Below are 23,885 nucleotides of genomic sequence, written 5' to 3' on the forward strand. Positions count from 1 at the left end.
TACAAGTGGCGGTCCTAGACCGTGAGGCACGGACAGGTCAGGTGCTTTCACCAGGGTCAACATCGTGAACAAAGGCTGAAGCAACACTTGGATGTTTCAGCCCCAGCTTCCCTCGGAACCTGGTGCTCCACGCCCTGCTTGATGTTACCTCTTATAGCACTGAGTCCAGCCCACATTTAAACACCTACTCACAGACGTTACACCAGATACACTCCTCAACGAAGCTGTGTTCCCAGACCCACATCTTCATACCCACACAGAGAATCCAAGAATTTCAGACTATGAGTGATCTTTAAGATTTTCTAGCACAGCCTCCTCTCTTAGCGAATTACCTCTCTTCTCCACAGCCCACCACAACTCTCCATCACCAGTAAGGTGAGGTCCAAACTCGTCTGGTGAGCAGCACCTTTCATCCCTTGACCCCATCTATTTCCAGACCCAGGGCCTGCCAATCCACTTTGCACCCGTACCCTGGGATCAACGATATGCCTCTTCTAGAATATACTGTGCTTTTCCAAACCTCCACAACTCTGCTGTGACCTCTCCAGAGCACACTTGCATTCCCAGTCTACTTAGGGAATCAAGCTTCAGCAACCTGCTCACATGCCATCACCACTGTAAGGCATTCTCTGAGCCCTTCAGAGAGCATTATTATCCTCGCCTCCCTCATCCCATGACACTTTTTACATGCCTCTGACATACTGTATTTCTCACCATGTGTAAATCTATGTTGTTTGTATGTCTTCTTCCACTAGAAGGTGAGTTCCTTGAAGATAGGGGCTGTATTTCATTCATTTCTGTTAACTTTGCATCTAGGCTGGCACCCACTCTATGAGCTCTTCATAAAGTCAGAGGAAATGAGATAAAAAGAAATAGAAGAAAAGACAGAAGGTGCTAGAGTCAGAACATTTAATAGGTTTGCTCAAGATCACAGATGGAGACACAGATCCCACATCCAGGGGTCCCGATCAGTCATACCCTGTCACACAGACGAGGGGCACACGGCCACCTTGCCATCTATTTGGACCTCCACATTCACCTAGTTCCCTCCATTTTCTCTTCACCCAAACATAGTTGCTGCTTATGAACACAGTTTCCCACCCACAGCTCTGATGGGGATACTTGGGAGTAAGAACATCTGTGAGAAGGTTGAACCTTCCAGGGGCAGAAAAGAACAGCTGATGGGATCACTCAGGTGAAGAGTTTAGTGAATGTGTCTTCCATGCAAGACTGGTGGGCAAATGATCAGGATGGGTAGATATGTTCCCTTCTCCCAACAGTTGCTACTGGAACCACTGTTTTACCACTAAACCTCCAACCTCTTAACCTTCTAGCTTATCAACCCCAAGGACAGTGTCTCTGGAGGCTGTGGGTCTTCCTGGATGTCTCTCCAATGTTTGGAAAAGCCTCATGACTGAGCACAGCCTCTCCTCCTTGCAAGGAAAGCCAGCCAAGAAAACTAAGAGATTAGCCAGCTGGCAGCAGCTCCCGGGGCGGGGCTGTGAGAGCTCAGACCCGCCTCCCAGTCTGCGCAAGGACCTCCCCTTGCCAGGAATCAGGCTTCCCAGCCCTCAGCCAGCCTTCCCTGAAAGTGGCATCGCAATCCACCCCTCCCTGGGGGCCTAGCCCGGAGAGAACATCGCCTCTCCAGCTCTTGCCAATTTGCACCTCATTAGCAACAGCCTCTCCCTAGTGAGAGTCCCTTAGAAATCCCAGATTGAGCACCTCATTGGTGCTAAATGAACTCTGGGTGTTTGGGGAGAATGGCATCTGAGCTGCTAGGAGAATGACAAGTCTCAGGGCTTTCCAGAAAACCAGGAGAGCACAGGCTACAGACAGAAGACAGAAAAGAACATTGGGTCTGGCAGACGCCAGTGGTTCAAGGTTAGAAAGTACTGGGACTCCAAGGGATATTTTGAAACTTGAGCTGATGGCTGCAAGGCAAATGGTGAGCTGAATGAATGCAACGGGACTGCGGCAGAAAGCCTGAGGAGGGTCATAGGAGGATTCTCCTCTCCCTGGACACTTGAAAAATGATGTAGAATTACCCATTCCCTGCTGTGTCACACACAGAGTTGGGACACGTGACATGCCCATGAAACAAAAGTCCTTTACAAATAAGATGCGCCAAAATTATTATTGTCTGTTCAAAAATTCTAAAGAAATTAACGCTGACTTGTCAAATTTTCTCTTGTTCTTCCTGAGGAAGAACAGAGTGAGCAAACTTCCAGTTCACCGTGGAGAACTGACTGGACACATACCTTTATCCCAGCTCCCTCCAGAAACACCCACTCAAGTGAAAGTAAAGGAAGTAAAACACGTAAAGAGAAAAGAAAACAAGCGAGATGACAGCCAGAAGGATGACAATGAGATTTTGGAAGCTGGAGAGTGAACTAAGTAGAGGCAACTGAATGTAGGCAGGGCAAAGAAAGCTGGAAATAAAGTACACTAAGCAAACAATAGGTGGATTCACCCTCACAGAGCCCCAGAAAAGCTCTGGAATTGGAGGCACCAGGTATCGCTGAAGTGGATGGTGGGAGAAGGGGTCGGAAATAGGAAGAAGTTTTTGCAGAGGCTAATGAGAGCCCCATCCTGAGCAGCCTGCTGGGCATGGCCAGGAGACTGGGGATTGAGTTACCAAAGAAGCTACCCCAGAGAAGAATTAGAAACACTGATCACAGCTGGGTTCTGGTATGAAACCCTCCACTCAAAGCAGAAAAGATCAGCTGCAAATCTGTACATTGAGTAATACAAATTCCAGTCCCAGAGAAATAACAGGTAGGTGTAACCCTCTTAAGAGGAAAGTGGAACATTCTTCTAGGAGGACTGAACAGATATTAATGTTTAGGGTTTTCCAATAAAACAAACCAGGTCCCCAGTCAATCACTCCACAGTGAAGCTTAATGTCTAAGTCACACACACACACACACACACACAGCTTCCATTCAGCTTTTTGGGGGCCCCTCTCTTAAATACAACTGCATCATGAGAATTTGAATAGTGTCTCCAAGATGAAAAGGATAAAGATAAAGAGGAAGAGAAACTTTTGAAGAAAACAGAGGTTTTCTTCATGGGGTGAATAAAACATACAAAAATGATCATTAATATCCTCAGAGAAATAAAAGAGGATATTAAAGGCATGAAACAAGAATGGAGTGCTATAAAAATGAACTCTGAAAAACAAGAGAGGAGAGAGCTCTTAGAAATTAAAAATCCAATAAAGGAATGGAAAATCAGTGAGGAAATCCCCCAGAAAGCAAATAAGAGGAGAACTTTAATAGAAAAGAAAACATAAGAGGAATAGTCTAGCAGATATAAGAGCTATAAAATATCAATTCCAGAAAAAAGCAACAAGTAAAACAGGGGAGACACCGATGTTCCCCGCTCACCCCCAGAAAATAACACCAGGAAATTTCTAAGTTTCAGAATGAAGAGATATAAAAAGTTCCCAACACCATGAATATATGTACCCACACCAAGGTGCATCCATTTTTAAATGTCTAAGCGATATAAAGAGAAAAAAATTTGTTTAACACAAATAAAATGAAAAATATAATATTATTAAAAATCAGAATGGAATTGGACTTCTCAATTGCAACTTTTGGAAGCAAAGCAGAAAAAGAGAAATGCCTTCACAACTCTGAGGTAAAATTATTTCCAATCTAGGGACTCTATACCCTGCAAAATTCTCAATCAAGTGTGAAGGTAGAAAAAAAGATATTCTCAGACACGAGAGGACTCAAAATATTTACCTCCTATGCACCCTTTCCAAGGAAGCTACCACAAGATGTGTCCCATTTCCTGGGAAACTTTTTCAACTTAGTCATCTAAAAATATGATGAAAGTTCCTGGGAAAAAAAACCCATCCAGGATTGTGGAATTGTTGCCCTTGAAACTGTGGTATGTTCCACCAAACTAGGCATAAACCGAAGAAGAAATCTAGGAAATCTAGAAAATGGAGTGTTTGATTGTGGGAAATAGCAATGAGAAATCAAGAAAATGGGGATAAATCAGCTATGTTACAAACTAGTCCAGAAGGCATGAGATCTCAGGAACCAGGAGGGCTTTCTACGAGAAAAATAATGAAAATGAATACATTATTTGATATGCTTAAATGCAATAGAAGATTGTTGGCTCTGTTAAGTAATTTGCAGAAGAATTAGAAATAAGCCCACATAAAAAATGATATTTTAAGTGAGATCAATAATAGAAGGAAGGATGTGTCTTCAATAGGACACTGGGTAGCTCAGCTATACGTAGATTTACAGAGTCAACAATAGAAGCCTTTATGAACAATTAAATAAAACCGTGATGTGAACAGATTGGTAAAATGGATGAAGGGATGCGTGCAGATGGGACAAAAGAGAATGAAAACCTCACCTTCTCATAGGAAACAGGTGAGAAAGATTACAAAACAGCACTTAGCGTTTTATTATTTATAAATAAATGTAGAATCCAGAACAGCTAACAGGTCATAGCAGCTTCAGGGAAACAGGAGTATGGAAGAGACAGAGAGAAGGGACCCGCTGGGTTTTGTTATAAGCCATGGTTCTGCTTAACCAGGAACTATGCATTCAGCTATGCCTATGTGTTACTTTGATTTAAATAAATATTATATTTAAAAACTACAACAGAGTTGGCTGGCTCATCCTCACATACCCACATCTGCACATGTCCAAAGGAGGGGTCCCATGAGCAGCCTACACTGCAGAGCCATCACGAAGAAATTTAATGACCTGGAGAAGTTCACAAGGTTTTCACCTTACTCCAAAGCAGACGGCACACATAGGATTCCTCATGGAGGTGGCACAGCCAAATCTTGCATTTTCACAGGGTTTTACAATCTACAAAGTGCATCCATCATTCCAATAAGTCTCAACAACCTTGCTGTGCAGTAGATTCACTTTTCAGATGAGGACACTGGGAGTCAGGGAGAGTCTATATGAAGGTGACACACAGGTGACACACAAGCAAACCCCATTTATGCAAAGTGCACTCACATCTCCCCACCTCACACTCATAGCAGGTAGCAGTTCTTTCTAACTGGATGGACAGTGACACATTAACAGGCTTATTTTCTAATTTTGTTTATGCCTTTGCCAGTCTAGGGCAGTGAGGAGTAAATATTTTTGAATGTAGGTTATTAGGAAAAAAAAAATGAGGGTCACATTTTTTTCATTTAAAAATGGTTTCATTGAGTAACATGGAAAGAAAGAGGAACTTTTGCATCTCAGAGTTTAATATTATTATGATATTGCTTGGTAGTCTCTACATTATTAATAACTGGATTTGGTTGAAAAGTACATATAGAGAATTGCATCTTAATCCCAAAATTAGTCTGCAAGCTATATCCCCACATTAGGCAGGTCATGTGGGCCTGCGGGCCCAAGACTGCTCATCTCTCCGGTGGCCTGGAACCAAGATGCTATTCTTCCCTCTGGGTTAAATTAATATTACTTTGATCTCAAAGTTGCTCTCTCTTCTACCACATTTTTCTCTATTTTCCGTTTATATGAGAAAAATTATGATTTTCCAAAATGCGGGGGGGGGGAGCCAGCTCTCAGGCATTGTAATGCAATGCTCATAATGCAGAGAATAAGCTGCCCACCATCCTAATCCTTTAGGAGCAGGATTGAAAGCTAACGGGCAGAATTGGTCACACTGACTTTCCGCCACAGTGCTGCACTCCATTTACTGAAGATGAGGTCAGACAAGAGTGTGCAGTTTGCAGCTGAAAGCAAATCTTTCCTACCTACAAAATTATCTGTATTTCCATTAACTGGTCCAGCCAATCTTTGTTCATGTAATAGCGTTAGGCAGTAATACAGCCCTCTGACAGTGAACAATGTTAAGCTGCCTGGCTACTATTTTCTAATAAATTCGGAGCACATATTTCTCTATTAATTTGTTCAGTGACTTCTAAGTATTGGAATCTAGAAAAGACTTTCCATTTCATTAACAAAATTCCAGTGATTTAATTTTGGGGAGTTTCTCCAAACAGATTAGAGAGAAAGGCCCCTGCTCAGAGGCATACCAAATTCCCAAACTTCCTGTGTAGTTACCTGTTTAGAACTTAGGACAATGTCGTTCAGCCATGGTATTAATTATGACATTCCTTCTAACCACTTATTACACTGATTTATGTAACAATGAGTTTTATGTTCACACTCTGAGGACATCGCAGGTTCTCCTTACTTATCTTTCCCAATTACTCATGGATTTGAGATTCACCTCCTTCCTGATTCCTATTGTCCCAGAAGCGTGGGAGGAGCAAGGGTCTCAGCCACCATGGCCACTGCAGAGAGATCAGGGATCTTCCCTTTTCATGGGCTGGGGGAAGGAGGGATGCCCTTGTTTGCTCTGAAATGTTCAGTGGCAGGGTCGGTTGGAGGTGTCACATCTGCAGCAATGGCTTCTGCAGAAATAACAGTGGCTCCAGAAGAACAGGCAATGGATCCAGGGAGAACAAGGCCTTCCCCACATTTAGGTGCAGAGCATCACCTCTCTGACCCAAAACCTCCAATGGCTCTCTTTAACTACAAAATTCAAATTCTTCTGATGGCATTCAAGGCCTTCTGTATAGAGCATCAACTTACCTTCCCTGCCTGATCTTCCACTGCATATCTCTATGCACAAAGCAAAAATGATTTCACATTCACATTGCTGCTCAAATACACTGTGCATTTGCACACACCAAATCCTTTCCCATACAACTCCTGCTGTCTGCATTGTTTTCCATATTGCCCTGGTAAAATCCTACCAATCCTTCAGTGTTCCAAGAAAACTTCTACCAAGTTGAACAAACCTCACTCCCCCTCTTTTGTGTTCCTACAACTGATATGATCATGTGCGTCACTTTATGCCTGCTGTTTACCTCTGTCCAAGCTTCTGATATCTAACAACTACAGAATAGATATAACTCCTAAAAAAGGTCCTTTATGCATGGATTTCTAGGTAGTGGAACCTGTTCAAAGATTCCACTCCTTCAAAAAATACTCAAATGATTGATTTTGGGGGCTGCTCAAAAGTGATTAGAAGTAAATGGACTATGTTCTGAAATTCTGTTTCTAGTTTGCCATTTAGAACTTAAGGTCTGTCTTCTCCATTGAATCAGAGATATGAATGAACCCACTTAGCTATCTCCATTTAGCTGTAAGAGGACTTCCTTCTTCAAGGCACATTTTACCATTACTTACTCCAGAAGGCCTTTTCCTGCTCCTTGTCTGATGTGAGTGCCCTGCCTTTGGCTTCCCCAACTCTGCGTGCCACTGAACACCCCTGCATCTTTGTATTTATCACTCTGTGTTGTTACATGTCAATTCCTTGCTTCTTTCCCTCTCTTAGCCATAAGTGGTTGATAATGGAGATTCTTACTTCTCTTTTATTGCTGGCACCTGATGTAGTACTTAGCACATATTAGGCTCTCAGTGCATTTTTTGTTTCCCCCAATAAGGTATAAGCAACTTGAATCAAATTTAACGTAGAAACCACATATTAATACAACTTTGGATTCCTCACAAAGGGCTTGAAATAGTGCTTGGCACAGGTAGCATGTGAGTATGCCATTACTGTTCTTACAAAATAGGTAAATTCTTATAAAATAGGTACATTTTTATGCTCATGGTTTAAAACACAGGTGAGAAAAACCCAATGGCTCTCCCTTTTTTTAAAGTACTTCTGATTTTCAATATCAAGACTTCAAAGAAAGCTCTTGGTGCATAGGAGAGCCTCAGAGACCATCAAGATTCATGTATTTCATATATTGTCCTCTAAGGCTTCTCTCCTTTTCCATGTCTCATCATCCTCACAAATTATCTCACTCCCTTCAGCAAAAGATGCACATTACTTGGGTTATTTTTAGAACACCCTTGTGTGCAATATTGGCAGTTTCAAGCACCAGCGAGAATCCACACAAACACACAGGGATTCTCCTGGGGCTTTTGCTTTGTCCTTGAAGCTCTTTTCATAGCTTCCTACAGTCTTTCCTCCAGTATCAGGTGAGCCACATTAAGGGTTTACATCCACGCATTTGCTTCCATGCCTTTCTACTGAATTTACAATAAATATTTACTGAGTGTGATGAGAATTAAAGAATAAAACGGGGAGCATTATAAGCAATTTCTGTGACCCAGACAGAACCTCGAGTTACACATTCATACTCCAAGTGTATACCCTGCTCCTCAGACGATGCCCTTGCCCAGTTTCAGGCACTACCAATGGAGAAGTAGTAATGCTCTTCTCCCACCCTCCCTTTACCCCCAAATGCAACCAGTGCGATCCGAGCTAAGTATTTTCTATGGCAAAACAACCAGTTCCACCCAAAAGCTATAGAGCACGCTCCCTCCTGCGCAGAGGTCTATATGTCTGGCAGTTTAGAGAAAGCTGGAGTTTGCAAAGAAAAGAGAGGACAGATGCCCTGTCCTGACCCTTATGGGAATCAGCTGTCACTGTAGCGAGGAGGGAAGGAATGCATGATGAGCAGGATGGAGGCGAATACCAAGAATGTCTTTCTCCTTTCCCCACAGAAAACGCTCTCTTCCTCCTAGTTATACCTCTAAAATATAACTTCACAATTCAGGAGCTAGATTTCTTAATTCAAAAATTGTGTCATTCAAGGTTGTCACTTAAGGATAACAAGTTAGAGTTTTGTAGGTTTGATAAATTAGTATCTCGACACTAATCCCTCAAAGCCACACTCTTCAATAGAACTTTCTACAGTGAAGAAAATGGTCTATATCTGTGCTAATATGGTGGCTACTGGCCACCCATGTAATTAAGCACCTAATGTGTGGCTGCTGTGACTGAGGAATTGGATTTTGAATTTATTTATTTAATTACTTTTGATAGGCCCATGTGGCTAGTGTCTACCACACTGGACAGCCTCAGTACCTGAAACTGTCAAATGCTAACCCCTCCACAAAACAAGGAATCTTCTTGGCCCCCAAATATAGGTTTAGCCAAAGTACAGATGGATTTCTTTATCAGCTCTGTGACAGCTCACTAAGAGAAAATTCGCCAAAACCACTCAGACAAATAGCTTAAGCCAGTTTTAGAAGAGTCAGCCACAGGCATTTCTCCATCAGCAGTAGGGTCAAGGGGAGGGTGTTACAGGCATAAGTCTGAAAAATAGAGATAATAATAAATAGTACTGAAGAAAGAGCTTGCCCTTTCTTATTTAGGAAAGCAGAGAGAAAGGGAGGGAGGAGGAATCTTGAGCACTCTAGAAGTGTTTGGTATCTGAAATAAATATGAAACACGCCAAATAAACATTTAGCCAAACTGAAATGACAAATCTTAAGTGAAATGGCTGCAACCTAAGCAAAACTTTGGTAATTTGTTGAATTGACAGTCTGGAAATGTGGCTTTTAGAAAGCATTTTACAGCAATTGGCTTGCACTCATGCTACTGCATATAGTGAATGCAGCCAAGGGCCACAACAAGGGACCAAAGTCCCCAGAGCCATACCTACATGTGTGAAGGCTGTATCCTGTCTAGGGTGCCCAGGGACAAGGGCAGGTGGAGACTGAAATCCAGCCTAAGTGCCACCAGCCACATGCTGGATCCTGTCTTTGGGCTGACAGAGTTAGACCTGTTTCTAACCCAAACAAAGACACCATATGTGCTAGTAGTGGCCCTGGTTAGGCCACATTTTTAGTTTACTGCTTAATACTTATGAAGAAGGCATGGATAACCAGTACACTGTCAAATCAGGGATAGCCTGAGAAGTGAAGGTGACTGGAAATCACCTTTAGGAAAAGGATATGTAAAGAATAAAAGAAGAGATGGTTTAGTCTAAAGAAAAGAGGGACAAAGAAAAATGTGATGCCTGACTTCAAATATCTGAAAAGCTAGCATATAGAAAAAGGGGTCTATCCTGAATATCCCCTAGAAGTGAGAATGTAATACCAGTAGATAAAAAACTAAAGGAGGCAGTTTTGTACTCATGGAGGCAGCATGGTATCATAGGAAAAAATGTGGATTTGGGGGAACTTGGAACTGAGTGTGAATCCTGACTCCATCAATTAACACCTCTTTGACTTGAAGCAAATTATTTCCTCTATGAGATTAAGTGTCCTCATCTATAAAATAGAAATAACCCAGAGAGTTGTTATGATAATTAAGCAAGAGAGCAGCAAAACAGAAGACACAAAATACTTAATTCATGTTAAATAGTCACTAAACGATAATACTTTAATTTAATTTTTCCTACAACAAAAACTTTCTAACAATTAAACCTAACCAAAGGTGCAACACTCTCCCAAATGTGGCCAAGAACTCCAGACCTGGAATATATTCAGCAGTAGAGGCCGGTGGACCATTTGCCACTGATATGTTGTCAGTTATGTTTTGTTTGTTTGTTTGTTCTACTTGCAAACAACAGAAACCAAGCCTGCTTAACTTAAACAAAAAGAAAGTTCATTGGGAAGATGCTGGAGAGTTCACAAGTCAGGAGAAAGGCTGGTGATCTAGCCTCGGAGTAGACAGGAACCAGGCCAGCTAATGCACATGAACAGACTGGCACCCCCTTTGATGCTTTTTAAGGGGCGAAAGCCAAAGGGGTCTGAGTGTCCAAGCTCAGGTCACATGCCCTAAGGTAGCATCAGGATGCTGAGAGGAAGCCAAAGTCACCAATGACAGTTTCCAAAGACCTCACTGGCTTCTGTGGTGCAGGGCCAGGCACCTTGATAAACCATCCCACAAGATTGCATACAACAGAGAAAGGGAATTCCCAAAGGAAAACAGGGCATATTTATACATTTACCCTGAGACAGAGTAATGCTTACATGTGTGACCAGGGATTTCCTCTGACATTCAAATCCTACACTCCTAGCTTGCTAACTGTGAGGCCCTGAGACGTTACTTCATTACCCTGTGTCTTGTTTTCCCCTTCTGTAAAACTGTAGACAGTAGTAACACCTACCTCATAAAGTTGTTGTAAAAATTAACTGAAATCATATGTAAAGCACTTAGCACAGTTCCTGGCACATATGGTTATTAATATTAATTTTTTCATTAATTTGTACTAATTGATAAAACAGTAAATGTTGCTGTCATTATTGCCAATATTATTATTAATCACGCTGAGGACGTACCATCGAGCACTTCCCAGATATGCTTTCTCTGAGAGGCACTCAGGATCTTGGTCCTCTGTAGTTTCATGCCAGGCCAGAAGTGGATTTACCCCTCTTCTCCCCAGCCTGCTTGACTTGATTTCCCCCATGTGATAATGGGTTTCTATAACACCAGAACTGCCTCGTTAAAGCTGTTCTGAGTAATTGTAAAAAGTGCACAGTGAAAAATACGAGAAGCACTAATTGCTGGAGAGAAGCTAAAAACAACTCTATTAATGAACCTAACATCACAGTGGGACTAACTGTTTGCCATTTGTGGATTCATTCATGTATTAGTTCTTCTGAACATTACTTTTAGTTCCTGGAAGAGGTACTTTGCCATAAACGGGAGGGCCATTTACGGGAAGTTAAAGACCAGCTTCCAAGCATCCCATCTGCTCCCGGAAAGAGGTATTTTCTCTCAAAGGGCCTGAGGCAGGGGCCCCGGGGAGTGGTGGTGTGCAGGGCACTCTTAGAGCACAAGGCTTGCTCCCTTCATGACTCCAGTGAAGCAGTTATCTGAAGAAAATGTATTTGTTTAAATACACGTAAGTTTTGCAACAGTTTCGGTTCCACACATAAGCTAGAACAGAGGTGGAAATACCCTGAAAGGCAGGGCAATGGTCTTCCATACCTGGATCGTGCAGCCTTCAGAAATTAATGATAATGCAGTCAGAAAAATCTATCACCTGGCAGCTTTGTAATCTGACATGTTCCCTTTTATATACATACATACAGGGACATTACAAACATATATGCCTTATATTACATGTCTTCCTCTACACTCATACCCATTTTCCTGATAAAACTGGACTCCGTGACTTGTGCTAGCCTACTACAGTATTTTCCTTTATCGTCCTTTTTTAAGAGACTTCAGTTGCCAGCAATATCTCAATACAATGAAACCTTGGCCACAATCCAACTCCTGGGCTGCAATCAAATTTATTTCTATACTAAGACACTTCAAAAACTTAGAATTCCAAATTTCTAAAGTATTCCGTGGAGGTGTTAGCAGTTATTGCCAAATATGGCCTCACAAACATACCTGCTCAGCAGTTGTATTTTCTGGGTACGCTTCCAACCCTTAGCAAGTAGCCTGTGCGTGCTGCTCACTCTTGGTTGCAGAACATGGAGTTCGGTTGTTAGGTGATCAGCTATATTGAATGTTCTCCATATATTCAACAAATGTGCTAAGGCACCTATTTCCTCCCCTAAAATCACTGAGCCCAGGAGCATATGCTGTACATAGACGTGAATGCAGTTGCTGTAAAAATGAAATGCTATTCTTGGAATACCTAGGTCATTTTACTTGAACTGAATCTCCTTTACAATGAAATGGCTGCTGCTTAGCAACTAATGCAAAGGAAGAGCCTGAAATCTCTCTCTCTTCTTTTTTTCCCCCAACAGGAGTATTAAGCATATACCAGCACACTAGTGGGTTTATGTTTTCACATATACAGGAAGAATAATGAAGACGACAATGAGGTCATCCTCCTTTTTGGTGCCATATGGATCTGGTATTCCAGTCAGTGACTGAGTCCAACTTTGCCCACTGTGATTAACAACTGGGATCAAATCAAGTAAATAAAATTAACGGAGGGAAATGTTGCTGTCTTTCCATAGAGCGTTGTGTGAAAGCAGTGCTCTGAGAAGTGGGATTTCAGATCCAAAAATTAGCCTAAGCATAGCAGTATCCCTTACAAGACAAGTGGCTTTAGGAAAGTCACTTTACGGCCATGCCTCTCCTGAGCTGTACAATGGCCTTGGAAACAACACCTGCTCTACCTGCTGCCTAGGACTGTTTTGAGGGTAACATTAGAGCAATTATGTGAAAGGGTTTAGGTAAAACCCTAAAACCACCACACACATTTTTTTTTTATAAGTACCTAAAGTTAGTCAGTATTAACAGTTTCAGAAGTCTCCAGAAATTTGTGTTTAAAAAAAAAAAAATCCTTGGATTTTGTTACCATTCCACACTGGCTCATAGAAAGCTTCTGTTTTAATCTTTAAATAGCTTTGACGTTTATTTTTGAACTTGAGATTTATTTTGCTAAGAAATTCTGAAGCTTTTCTTCAAATGTGAAAGAATGACTAAGGTTTTTTAAATGATCCTTTGGAACTTTCTAGGTGCCTATAACTGTACACATGAATATACTTAGGAATGCTGAACAATGCTGTTAAGGAAAAACTAATCTTGCAAGTACTTGCAGCCTGAATAAGCCCCACCCCACCCCACTTTCAAGGTGAAAGATTCAACTCTACTAAGAATTTTTTTTAATCAAATAGTGCTCACTGTGCCACATAAAGTTTCAACCACACAAAGTGTGCATAAATTGGTCCTAACTTCTTTACTGAGCTCCAAGCCATTGTACTGCCTCCCTTCAAGTTCCACTCTGATTACAAGAAGTCACAAGGTCTTTCTTATACAGGAGGTAGAATTTGAAGTGGGCAGTAAGTACTGGGTTAGATTCCCTGCAAATCATTTTCTGACCCCAGGAAACTGGATTTATTTCCCCAGCTCCTGCAGTGGAAAATTCATACAGTTTTAAAAAGAACCACCAAGGAAAACTCAATCTTGGCCTCCCTACAATTGCCAGTACCACGCAGCTACACAGAGCTGAGTCGGCTAGGACACCAAAGGAATTCTTGTTCTCTCAGCCAACCAACTTTTAGTAAGGTCTTCCTCTGTGCCCTGGGTTAGGACTGACTGGGTCCACTAAGTTGAAAAATACAAATCTCTCCTCTAAAGGTACCAACAAACCACGAGACAGTGAAAATATCGCTATTTGCACACAGAAAATGGGAAAGGGTGAAAAAAGAACCAAGTGAAAAGCAGCACTGGGGGAACCATATGCAAATATGGGCACAAGAGCTTAACTCTGCCCTTTAACTAGCTTTGTGACCTCAGGCAAGTGGCTTGAATTCTAAGCCTCAATGTCTTTATCTGTAAAATGGAAATAAAAATAGTCCCGACTTAAGGGAGTGTTAAATTAAATACTCTGAAAAGAATGTTTAGCAACTCATTTAATAAAATCGGTCATTAATAATAATATTCACAAGTAGATAGGTAAAAAGTCAACACTTGCAATCCAAATTTGAACGAAGGAAGGCTTTTTTTCTCTTCTTAGCTGCACTTTCCAAAAAGCTTTGGAGTTTAAACAGCTGCCTCGGCTGCCCGGCCCCTGTGAGGTCGTTGCTTTTTGACCATTGCTGAGAACAGGCAGGGTGGGGCCAGGAAGGCTAAGCAGTTTGTGGGTGTTCACTCTGCTCTGCAGCGTCTGGGGTTCAAGGCTTGTCTACTTCCTCTCTTCAGATGCTGGGGACAGTGCTTCAGTTGGAGAGACTTTGTCTTCGCATTCAGAGGGGGCCCATTTAAAAGGAAGAAACTGTTTAAATCAGACTCTTTTCTCAAAAACCTCTACAGGGAATGCTCTCTGTCTTAGAGAGATTGCCTCAAACTCTATTACATACATAAGGAAGATATTGACAACACATGAGTGCTTGCAGTCTAAAGAATGCCCGCAGAAACTTTTCCAACTGCTTCCACATAAGCTTACATAAAACTCTTTTTTTTTTATCTTTAAACAAATGGCTTTCAAATGTTTTTAAAACAAAAATTTATTCTTCCATAGAATTTTCACATCTTTCTCATATATGAAGGAATGACACATTTTGAAAATGTACTTGGACCTTTCAAGGAGTCTATTTCCTGAAAATCTACATGATACACAGAAGCAACCAAACTGCCTTTTCTTTGCCTTCTGAAGACAAAAAAAAAAAAAGAATTTACTTCCTCAAAACTTATTTCATAGTCCTGAGCCAGTTTTATTTAACAAATACTTAGTAATCATCTACAATGTTAAAAAATAAATTCTGTTGTTTGGCCTGGTTAAAATAACTCATAGAACATCCCAGAAGGCTGAGCTTTTCTTTTCTGAAGTAATCCAGGACAGGTAGCACCTGGGAAGCTCTTTCTCTGATTGCCAGGACTCGGCAGCCAGCCATAGTCCGTACGCACAAAGCAGACATCAGCCAGCCAGGCCAGAAGACACATAACCTCTCTCCCCAAGTCCCTGGTGACAACTTTATGTCTAGTGCCTGTCTTTATCTACCTATCTATTCCTGACATTGCAAAGCTCTGAAACCCCTATTACCTGAAGTCCACATCTGGCTTCCTGTCCCAGACAACCAGCTGCGGGTGAGGGCCGCTACTCCCTGACTCCCCTGCACGCTGACCGTGCCTGACGTCTCCAGCCTTGGCCTACTGCCTGTTCCAATTTCCAGAGCGCTCAGAAACAGCTTTCTCCTCTTCACGGCCTCTAGGAAGAGTGAACTATTTTTTAATAAATTGTGAAAGGAAAAGTAGATACTTTGTAACTTAATAAACAACAAAACCTCTCAATTTAATTGCCTAAGTGCATATCTTATTTTCATAGTGTCTGAATAATTTTATCATGAGCAGACATTACACAATGTTCAACATTTTGAAAAATAAGAAATGAATCTGCTCCTTGGCTGGACTTCAGTATGAGTGACACCACTAGAACAAACACACTCAGAGTGCTTAACTATCGACACGGAACATTACAAGTATCAACTTTCAAACAATCCCACGAGGCGGTTACTATTATCACTACCGTTTTATAGCTGGGGAAATTAAGACACAGAGAGGTTAAGTAACTTGCCCAACATCACACAGCAAGCAGGGGTAGGAATGAACCCAGGCAGTGGGGCTCCAGACTCAGGGTTCTTAGCTGCTACTCCACTCTGTCTCTCATGTAGTTGAAGAGTAAGCATAATGAAATTTGGTTCCAGCTGTACTATTACTGCTTTAAGCTTTGATTGTTTCCCTCTCCATCTAACAAAAGTCAGACCATTAATGGTATAGCTTAAATCAGAATTTAGTTCTTATCAGAGCATTATTCATGAATCTGAAAATCTAAAGTCACATCTTCACTTGAGGAAAAGATATGGAAGTTAGATGCAAGAACTACAAAAGTCACTGTCAAGAAGCCGGTGCCTTTAAAAAACAGTATTTGCTCCATTTCAAAGGCCCACAGAACCTCAGGGCTGGAAGGAAAGAACATTACGATTCATCTGCAAAACCCTTCTTCCCACCTCTAGCCAAACCTTCAAAACCCACAGTCCCTTCTACAGCACCCACACGCCGGATGGTTTGATTTCCTCTAAAATAAGCACTTCTCATGCCACCTCTCTCTGAACACTATGGATGTCAGGAAACCCACCAGCCCATCTTTAGTGCTTTCTATGTCACATGAATAAAAAGGTTCTGGCACCTTTTTGAAGACTTTGCTATTAACCATTAAAAGCAAAATAAAACCCCTGTCTGCTGGTTTAGAGTCACTACATTGACTAAGGAATTATTCCTAAAATAACTTTTCCACCAAAGTCAATCAGGTGAGTTGGAAGGAGAGAGTGAGTGAAGTAACACACCACAGAGCAAGGTGGGGTAACCTTGGGCTAGTGGACAACGGTCAGGACAGAGCCCAGGAACGCAAGGTAGCCATCTTTCTGCATTTCTAAGTTCTGATCACAGAAGGAAAAGTCAACAGAAAATTCCCTTAGGAGAAAATCAATGATGCTCCTTGGAAAGGGATGAGACAGACAGAAAGAGAGCCAGAGAGCTAATTAGTGCTACTCAGAAGGCAAATTAAGGCCTTTCTTTGACAAGCTGCAAATAGCTGGTTAAGTAAGAGCTCTGCCACCCCCCTCCAGCCTCCCACAGCTGGCTAAGCGGCTGATGCAGGTATTCACACAGGAAGTTGAAAACAGAAACACAGTCCTCGGCTGTTGGGCAAAATGTAATGAGAAAAAGACAGACCTTTCTTTCAGCTGAAAGCAAAATCACAATTGAGATGGACAGGGAATGGAAACAGTAGTAGTTTATTTAAAGAAGGCAATTAAATTCTTCACTCAATAAATATTTATCCAACACCTACTGAGCAATAAGAATAGGATTCAGAGATTCAAGTGATAAGGTGCAATTTCTGACTTCAAAGGAGCTCACAACTTAGGGAATAATAATAATTTAAAAAGTTAACTCTGCAAGACACTGCACTGAGTCCTTTGCATAAAGTAACTCATTTAAACCTCAGAACAAACCTCTAAGGTAGGTATTAACTAGTACCCCATTTAGAGATGAGTATGCCTTAAAGGGGTTATATAACATGCCCAAGGTCAGCGAGAAAGTTCCAGGTTCAAAACCTAGTCTAATTCTCTGAACAGAAACTTACAATTCAGTCCTAACACAGCTATTGAACATACCATGTGAGGACAGAGGAAGACCTACCCCCATCACAGAAAGTGGACACCTTTGAGCTCAGCCCTAAGGAGGAGTTTGCCTAGGGAACAAGCCAGAGATGAATTACAGGAGCTTTGTGTGCAAATAGACATAACTTGGCGTTTTACTTTCTTTCATCTTCTCCACTGCATTGGCTCGCTATGCCTTGCAAGAGGTATAATGTTCCAACCAGTTCAAACAGTTCCAGCCAATTCAAACAATCTAAAATTAGTCCGTTTTCATAGTTAACTAGAGCAAATTAAATTTCAAAGGAAAAGAAAAAAAAACTAACAGCTTTGATTTTGCTTCTCTCCTTACTTTCCTTCCTCAGCTATCCACCATAAGAAAAGCTCATAAATCACCATTAATTGGCAGTAACCACTGTCCTAAAGCTACAATTATAAGAGCTCAGAAAAAATAATTAGGATTAGTGTTACCAATGCAAACTCATGTAAGAAAGCAGATGTCAGGGACCAACATGTAGCCAGATGCTCTAGTCTCCCAGAGTGAGTATCTCTGAGCCCACTTAAAGGACACCTCAGGGTTGCACCAGGGATATGTATCCCAGATCCCAGCCAAGAAGGACACGGAAGGTGCAGCCAGCCTGGGCCCTCACCAGGAGTCCTCATTTTCTCGGATTAGAAAAGTGAAATGTTCCAAAGAGCTAGCTCTAGCCTAATTTAATTTGACCCTATGAGGCAATGCTGTAGTTGCCACAGCAGAAATGAACGCCAGCAAGGCTCCCAGTAATGTCTCCACCCCCTGGTGCCCCGGAACCCAATGCTGTCATGCTACCATGCAAAAGGCAAGCCTCTGAAAGCTCAATTACAGCAGACCAAGTGCCCTGGACAGCGGTTCAAGTGCGATCTTGGTGTGCGTGTCCTGATTGAGGAAGTCTACACTTAGCCAGGTCCTAAGTATACTGAGGAAGGAAACATGAAATTAGAGCCAAGGTTTTCATCTTATCCTAAAGACTCTAAATATAGAACAAATGTGCAAAGCAGAGACAAAAATATAAAATAAATAAAATTGATTTACCAAGGAGGATGCTGCATTCTGATATTCCAGAGAAGAAAACTGCCCTCCATACACTGTTGATACCCATGCAAGGCAAAACGATGCCCCTGCTATCCTATTTGGCTTTCAACATCTCAATCATCTTCTTATAATCACATAATCTTGTTTCGCAGGACAAAACACAAAATGGAAATACTATGTTCTTATCATCAACCTATAAAGAATGGCATACTTTTTTACCCAGTTGCCTAACCTAAAAAGTTTACTACTCCTTATTGCTCCTTCTATCTCATACCAAACTCCCTTTAAGGAGGATCTGGTATTACCACCCTGGTTTAAAAGTAGAGAAACAGAAGTATGGGCTTCAACATGTCCTAAGTGATTATAACTGCCCAGGCCTCTTACAAGCAAATCACACGTCATCATTTATTCTCTGCTGCTCAGGGAGGTACACACAGGCCAGCTCTTCACTGGATCTAGGATCACCTACACAACACCTGTGTAATTTTTTATTCCAAGGCATATAAATCTCTCACATAGGTATCTTCATAAAGATGGCAGGTGTCATGTAGGTGGTTTTGTTCTCAGAAATAAAACCAGTATAGCTTCTGATGATCATAAATATATATTCAATTTTATTTCTGAACTAGTAAAGGAATTCCTTAAAATTATATAGCCAAAGGGGGGACACGGTCCAAAGAATAAAGTATGTAAGAGATAATATATAATGACACATGTAGTACACAATGACATGTTTACTACATGAGAGGAGAGCTTACACTGCACACATACATGCAAACACGCACACATGGAGAGAGTTCAAAATTGAAAGGCATGTTTAGGGCAGTATGATACAGTCTAAAGAGAATGTCCTTTCAAGTTAGATCTGGGTTTAAATTCTGCCTCTGCCCCAAATTCTATACCCAAGGTTTATTTTCTATACATTAGAAATAACCATAGTCATATCATAGGACTGTCATGAGAGTAAGTAAGATGGAATACACAGTAATACTTGTTCTACTAGTACAGTGCCTGGTACACAGAAGACAAACATCAGCTACCTTCTCTTTCCTCTTCCTTGTGTGTTTCTAAAATTTTTTTTTATTTTACTGACTTAAGTGGGAATTCTTACAGAGATTTAAAAAAAAAAATTTCCTACATATAATATAGTCATTGGCACACACGTATCTGTTGCAGCACCATAATTTGCAAAGAAAAAGGAAGTAGTAATTTTAAGAGAAAAGTACCAGCTCTCTTGCACTGCCTTCTAAAACCTTCAGCTTTACAATCCACAGAGACTATTTGCTCTAGGGGAGCAGAATCTGAAATAAAGGAAAATTTCTCATGGGAAAATGGTTCCCAAAAAAAGCCAAGAAAGGAAAGATAATGAGGGGAAATCTAGAGGTATAAAAAGGAGTTTATTTTACTTAACAAAGTATAAGTCAAGCAAAATGAATAATCTGCCTCCAGAAATGGTTATTTAAAGGCTTTTTGTAAAGGGCTCTAGTTCCTAAAAAGACAGGAGTCACTGCATATGCCCACCCACTCCTCACTTATTTTTAAAATCTAGCTTATATGTTCCTTAGCAACCAGAGGAGCAGATGAGACCCCCCTACACACACGCACACGCACACTTTCTCCCAAAGCCCCCTTCTTCTTTCCTTTCAAGTGTCACTCCACAAATACCCATGTTCTTCAAAAGATATTTTTTGACCTACCTACAAATCTCCTCTTCCCCACCTCAGATGATCCCCTTACACAAGCAGCCATACTTACACTCTCACCAAACAATCTCGCTTAGACTCCATCCTGTGAGGACTTCCTGACCCCTCCGCATTATAATACTCCCACCAGGTGCTGTCCTTACCTGCCCCCCTAACCCCCCACATAAGTGAGGTGGTGTGGTCCTCACTAAGGCAAAAGCTGCTCTTTCCTTACAATCCATTCGTTAACCCACCAGCTAAATGGTCAGCCCAGCTACCACCGAGTCCAGCGTGAATGGCTGCCCTGGCAAGTGGGTAGGCCATTCACCATGACGCTAGAAACCATAATAATAACCATCAAAAGGGAGACACTCTCCAGGTTACTCAGAACAAATATATGCCGGATAAAATCACCTACCCTTTCACTGTCTTTCCTCTGACTTTGGGACTGCCTGCCCTTGCTTGGCTGGCACAGTTTATGAACTAAAGATCAACGCCTTTGGGGAAAAAAACAGGGCCGTAATCCTCAGATATTAGTGTGCTTAAGCATTGCCTGAGGAACCTGCAAAAATTCTCACCCACAGAGGGTTTGATTTTGTGAGTCTGGGGTAAACCAACCACGTGAGGTGCTGCAGATGCAGGTGGCTCACTGAGTAGGAGACTCTAAGGCTTTATTTAAAAGGAACTGATGTTCACAAAGTAGGATCTGCCTCTATGGATTGGAAAGTAGACACAGTATTATTGTTCCTCTACAGAAAAATGCTGTGACTGGGTCCATGGCTTCGTTTGTGTGTGCACACTTACACACTCGAGTGAGAGCATGATGAGACCCCCCCTACACATTATCCAGAAAGCCATGACCCCACACATTATCCATTTCCAGGAGAGACACTCAGAGGACCACCCCTGCCAAGAGGCAAGCTGAAAGGATTTCCCTTGCAAACTCTGGCTTTGCAGCCCTACCCACGGGAGGGTGATGAATACCAATGGCACAGGAGAGTTTCTCAGCCCAGGAGCCCAGACCCACAATGTGCTCCACATAATCAACCCCCACGCACCAACTCAGTTCCTAAATTAGGCTGAATGTTGTCCCTGCTCCCCTAAGGGCCGGACAGGTCGTCATAACTAGGAAGTAGAACTGCCTGTGTCCTAGCATACCTCCCTAGAGCTACCCCACTCTCTACTGTCTACCTATTTTTAGAAACCAAAAATATAAAAAGAGAGATCCATTTGGTCCTGATCTCTGTGAGTAACTAAACGCGCAAGTCAGGTAGGAAACTCCCTCAGTGCAGAGTGAACCGAGATGCACGGAGCAGAGATGTAGGAAAGCAACCGCACCAGGAAGACCGATTCAGAGTCATCGGAAGCCAACACTTAGACACCCAGAGCACATGCCCTAGTGACTGGGGCCTCCAGTCCAGGCAATGCCTACGGGGATCCCAATGACTCACACACATCCTCATAAATACAACACACACCCTCACAAACCCACACACCTCTGTCATCTGCTTTTGCTTACATAACAGCACATGGTGTGACAGGCTTTATACTTTATATAGGTTTCTGGAAAGGACTGCCAACTCAGAAGGAGTAGGGTCACAAGAATGCTTCTACTCACCCTTTTCAAGAAATACCCCAAAGCAGGTGCAAATTTTTCTAATTCTATGCTTATTTATCACCTTGGTTTTTAAAACTAACAAGCAATAAGAGTAGCCCGCCAAACTCCCAAACATCTCAATATCTTTATACTTTCCTAGGGATGGTGAGGTGTGGGGGCAGAGAACCTAGTGAATCTTCATTTCTCATTTTTGGATCCTGACACAATTTGGGGTAATCCTTTATCATAACTTGGCGGCCGTTTATCCCACACTATCTTTATTGCACAAATACATCCATCCTCAGGGGCAAGCATGGTCCCACCGTCGCCCTCACCCTTAGCTTGCCAACGGGCTCCGCACGTCGTCCTTCCGGGCAGACCCAGAAGAGAGGGAGAGAGGCGGAGAGCACGTGGGCGTGCGCCCCAGTGAGGAGTTGCGAGTTGCGTATCTACAGACTTACTACCACACGGACCCCTCCTTAATGGATCCTGGTGCAGGTGCAACTCTTTTAAGGATTTCTCTTCGGTGCAATTTTGCCCTTTTCTGCCTGTTGGGTGATCTCTGCTACCAAGTTTACGCCAAAGATTCATCCAGTGAAATATGGAAGGTAGGGGGAGTTGTTGTGGATGACATCGACTTGGGGACAACTTTGAGGGCTTCTGTCAAGAAAACTGGGCATCCCTATCTGAGTCTGCAACACACACACACACACACACAGTCGTTGTTCTGACCTCAGGCACCCGGTCCTCTCTCCTTTTCCGGGGGATGCCAGGCGCACGTAGCTTCCCGCCAGCCCAGACGCTGGGATGAGAAGGGAAGAACTCAGATCCCCCAGGGGGAGTGGGCAGAGCGGAGGGAGCGCGGGCGCCGGCGCCCTGCACTCCCCCGAGTTGCCCGGGCGGGTCTCCGCCGCCGGCGGCACCTGCCCCCCGGCCGCCGGGCTCCGCGCCTACCTGTAAGAGACCTGCTTCCGGAAAGTTAAGTTCCTCAGCTTCTCCTCCAGCGCCTCGTCCTTCTCCCTCGCGCCCGCGCCCGCGGGCTCCTCCAGGGCAGCGGCCCCCGCCGCCGCCGCCGCTGCCCCCGCGCCCCGCGGGTCCGCGCCGCCCTCGGCGCCCAGGCAGCCGCTCCCGGCGCCGCTTCCGCCGCCGCCGCCGCCGCCGCCGCCGCCCGTCGCCCCCTTCTCCTCGCCCGCCGAGGAGCTGAGGTTCATGGCGACCGCGCGGGCAGCAGAGGCGGCGCCGCTGCAGAGGCCGGGCCGGCTGGCGGCGCAGGCGGCGGCCGCCGCTGCAGGAGAGCGAGCAGGTCCGCGCGCCGCTGGCAGGGGCAGCAAATGGCAGCCCCTTCCCGCAGCATCCATCCGCGGCTGCACCGCACCGGGGCATTGTGGGAAACTCCGTGCCTCCACTCCCCCTCCCCGACCAATCAGGGGCCACCTCCCTCCGCCTCCTCTCCCTCCCGCCTGCACACCCGCGCCCTCCAGCCCCGCTGGCCTTTTCCTAAATCGGGAGCTCTAGCCGGAGCCGAACCTGAACTCTGCGCTGGGGCGTCGGGCTGCCGGAGCGGGGTCGGAGGGGAGGGGAGGAGGAGCCGCCAGGCGCGGGGCGCGGGGCGCGGGGCGCGAACGCAGGCTCCAGGAGAGGAGAGCGCGACCGCGGAACTCAGGAGAGCGTGCCGCCTCCTGGTCAGGGCACGCGGAGGCTGGGAGCAGCACGCGCGGGGTGCCCTGCCCCGGCGGTCCGCGGGGCAGGGGTAGCGCCCACCTCCGCTCCAGCCGCCCGATGTCCGATGCCCCCGGCAGCATTCTCCCCAGCACCGCTGTCGGGTTAGGCAGCGCTAGAGCCGACGCGGGAAACCTTTGGGGGATGGAGAAGCATGGTCAGGGCCAACCTAGCGGAGATTTCGTGCACGGTGGAAATTAAGGGGAAAGGGGGAGGTCAACTTTAAGACAGGGGCGAAGCGCCTACCTGCTCTGTCAGGGCGAAGGCTGGGATTCCTTCATCCCCGAATTCCCCCTGCCCAGGCTCTTCCTTAACACAGAGCAGCTTCTCCCGAAACAGCTGTGAATTCGACTGAATGGGATCACAGGGCCCTCAGGGAAGTGAAAGGCTGAGAAAATCCCGGAGGCAGAAGCGAGGACGGGAGCGCCGGGTGCTGG

General features: G+C 43.8%; 1 protein-coding gene across 10 annotated transcripts in view; it reads right to left on the bottom strand.

Annotated features, from left to right (window-relative positions):
• Positions 1–23,271, bottom strand: part of DGKI (diacylglycerol kinase iota) — a 395,960-nt gene extending 372,689 nt beyond the window's left edge. For 3 of the 10 annotated variants that reach the window (XM_036905523.2, XM_057504795.1, XM_057504794.1), the window contains exon 1: positions 22,684–23,264. In XM_036905523.2, coding sequence (XP_036761418.2) covers positions 22,684–23,087 — 404 coding nt within the window. In that variant the 5' untranslated portion in view covers positions 23,088–23,264. Of the gene's footprint in view, positions 1–22,683 lie in introns of all 10 variants that reach the window. The other 7 variants (XR_008998562.1, XM_057504799.1, XM_057504796.1 and 4 more) reach the window with 7 other exon arrangements.
• Positions 23,272–23,885: the final 614 nt, after the last annotated feature.

Source organism: Manis pentadactyla, chromosome 7 (genome assembly GCF_030020395.1).
Source record: "Manis pentadactyla isolate mManPen7 chromosome 7, mManPen7.hap1, whole genome shotgun sequence".
Lineage (NCBI taxonomy): Eukaryota > Metazoa > Chordata > Mammalia > Pholidota > Manidae > Manis > Manis pentadactyla.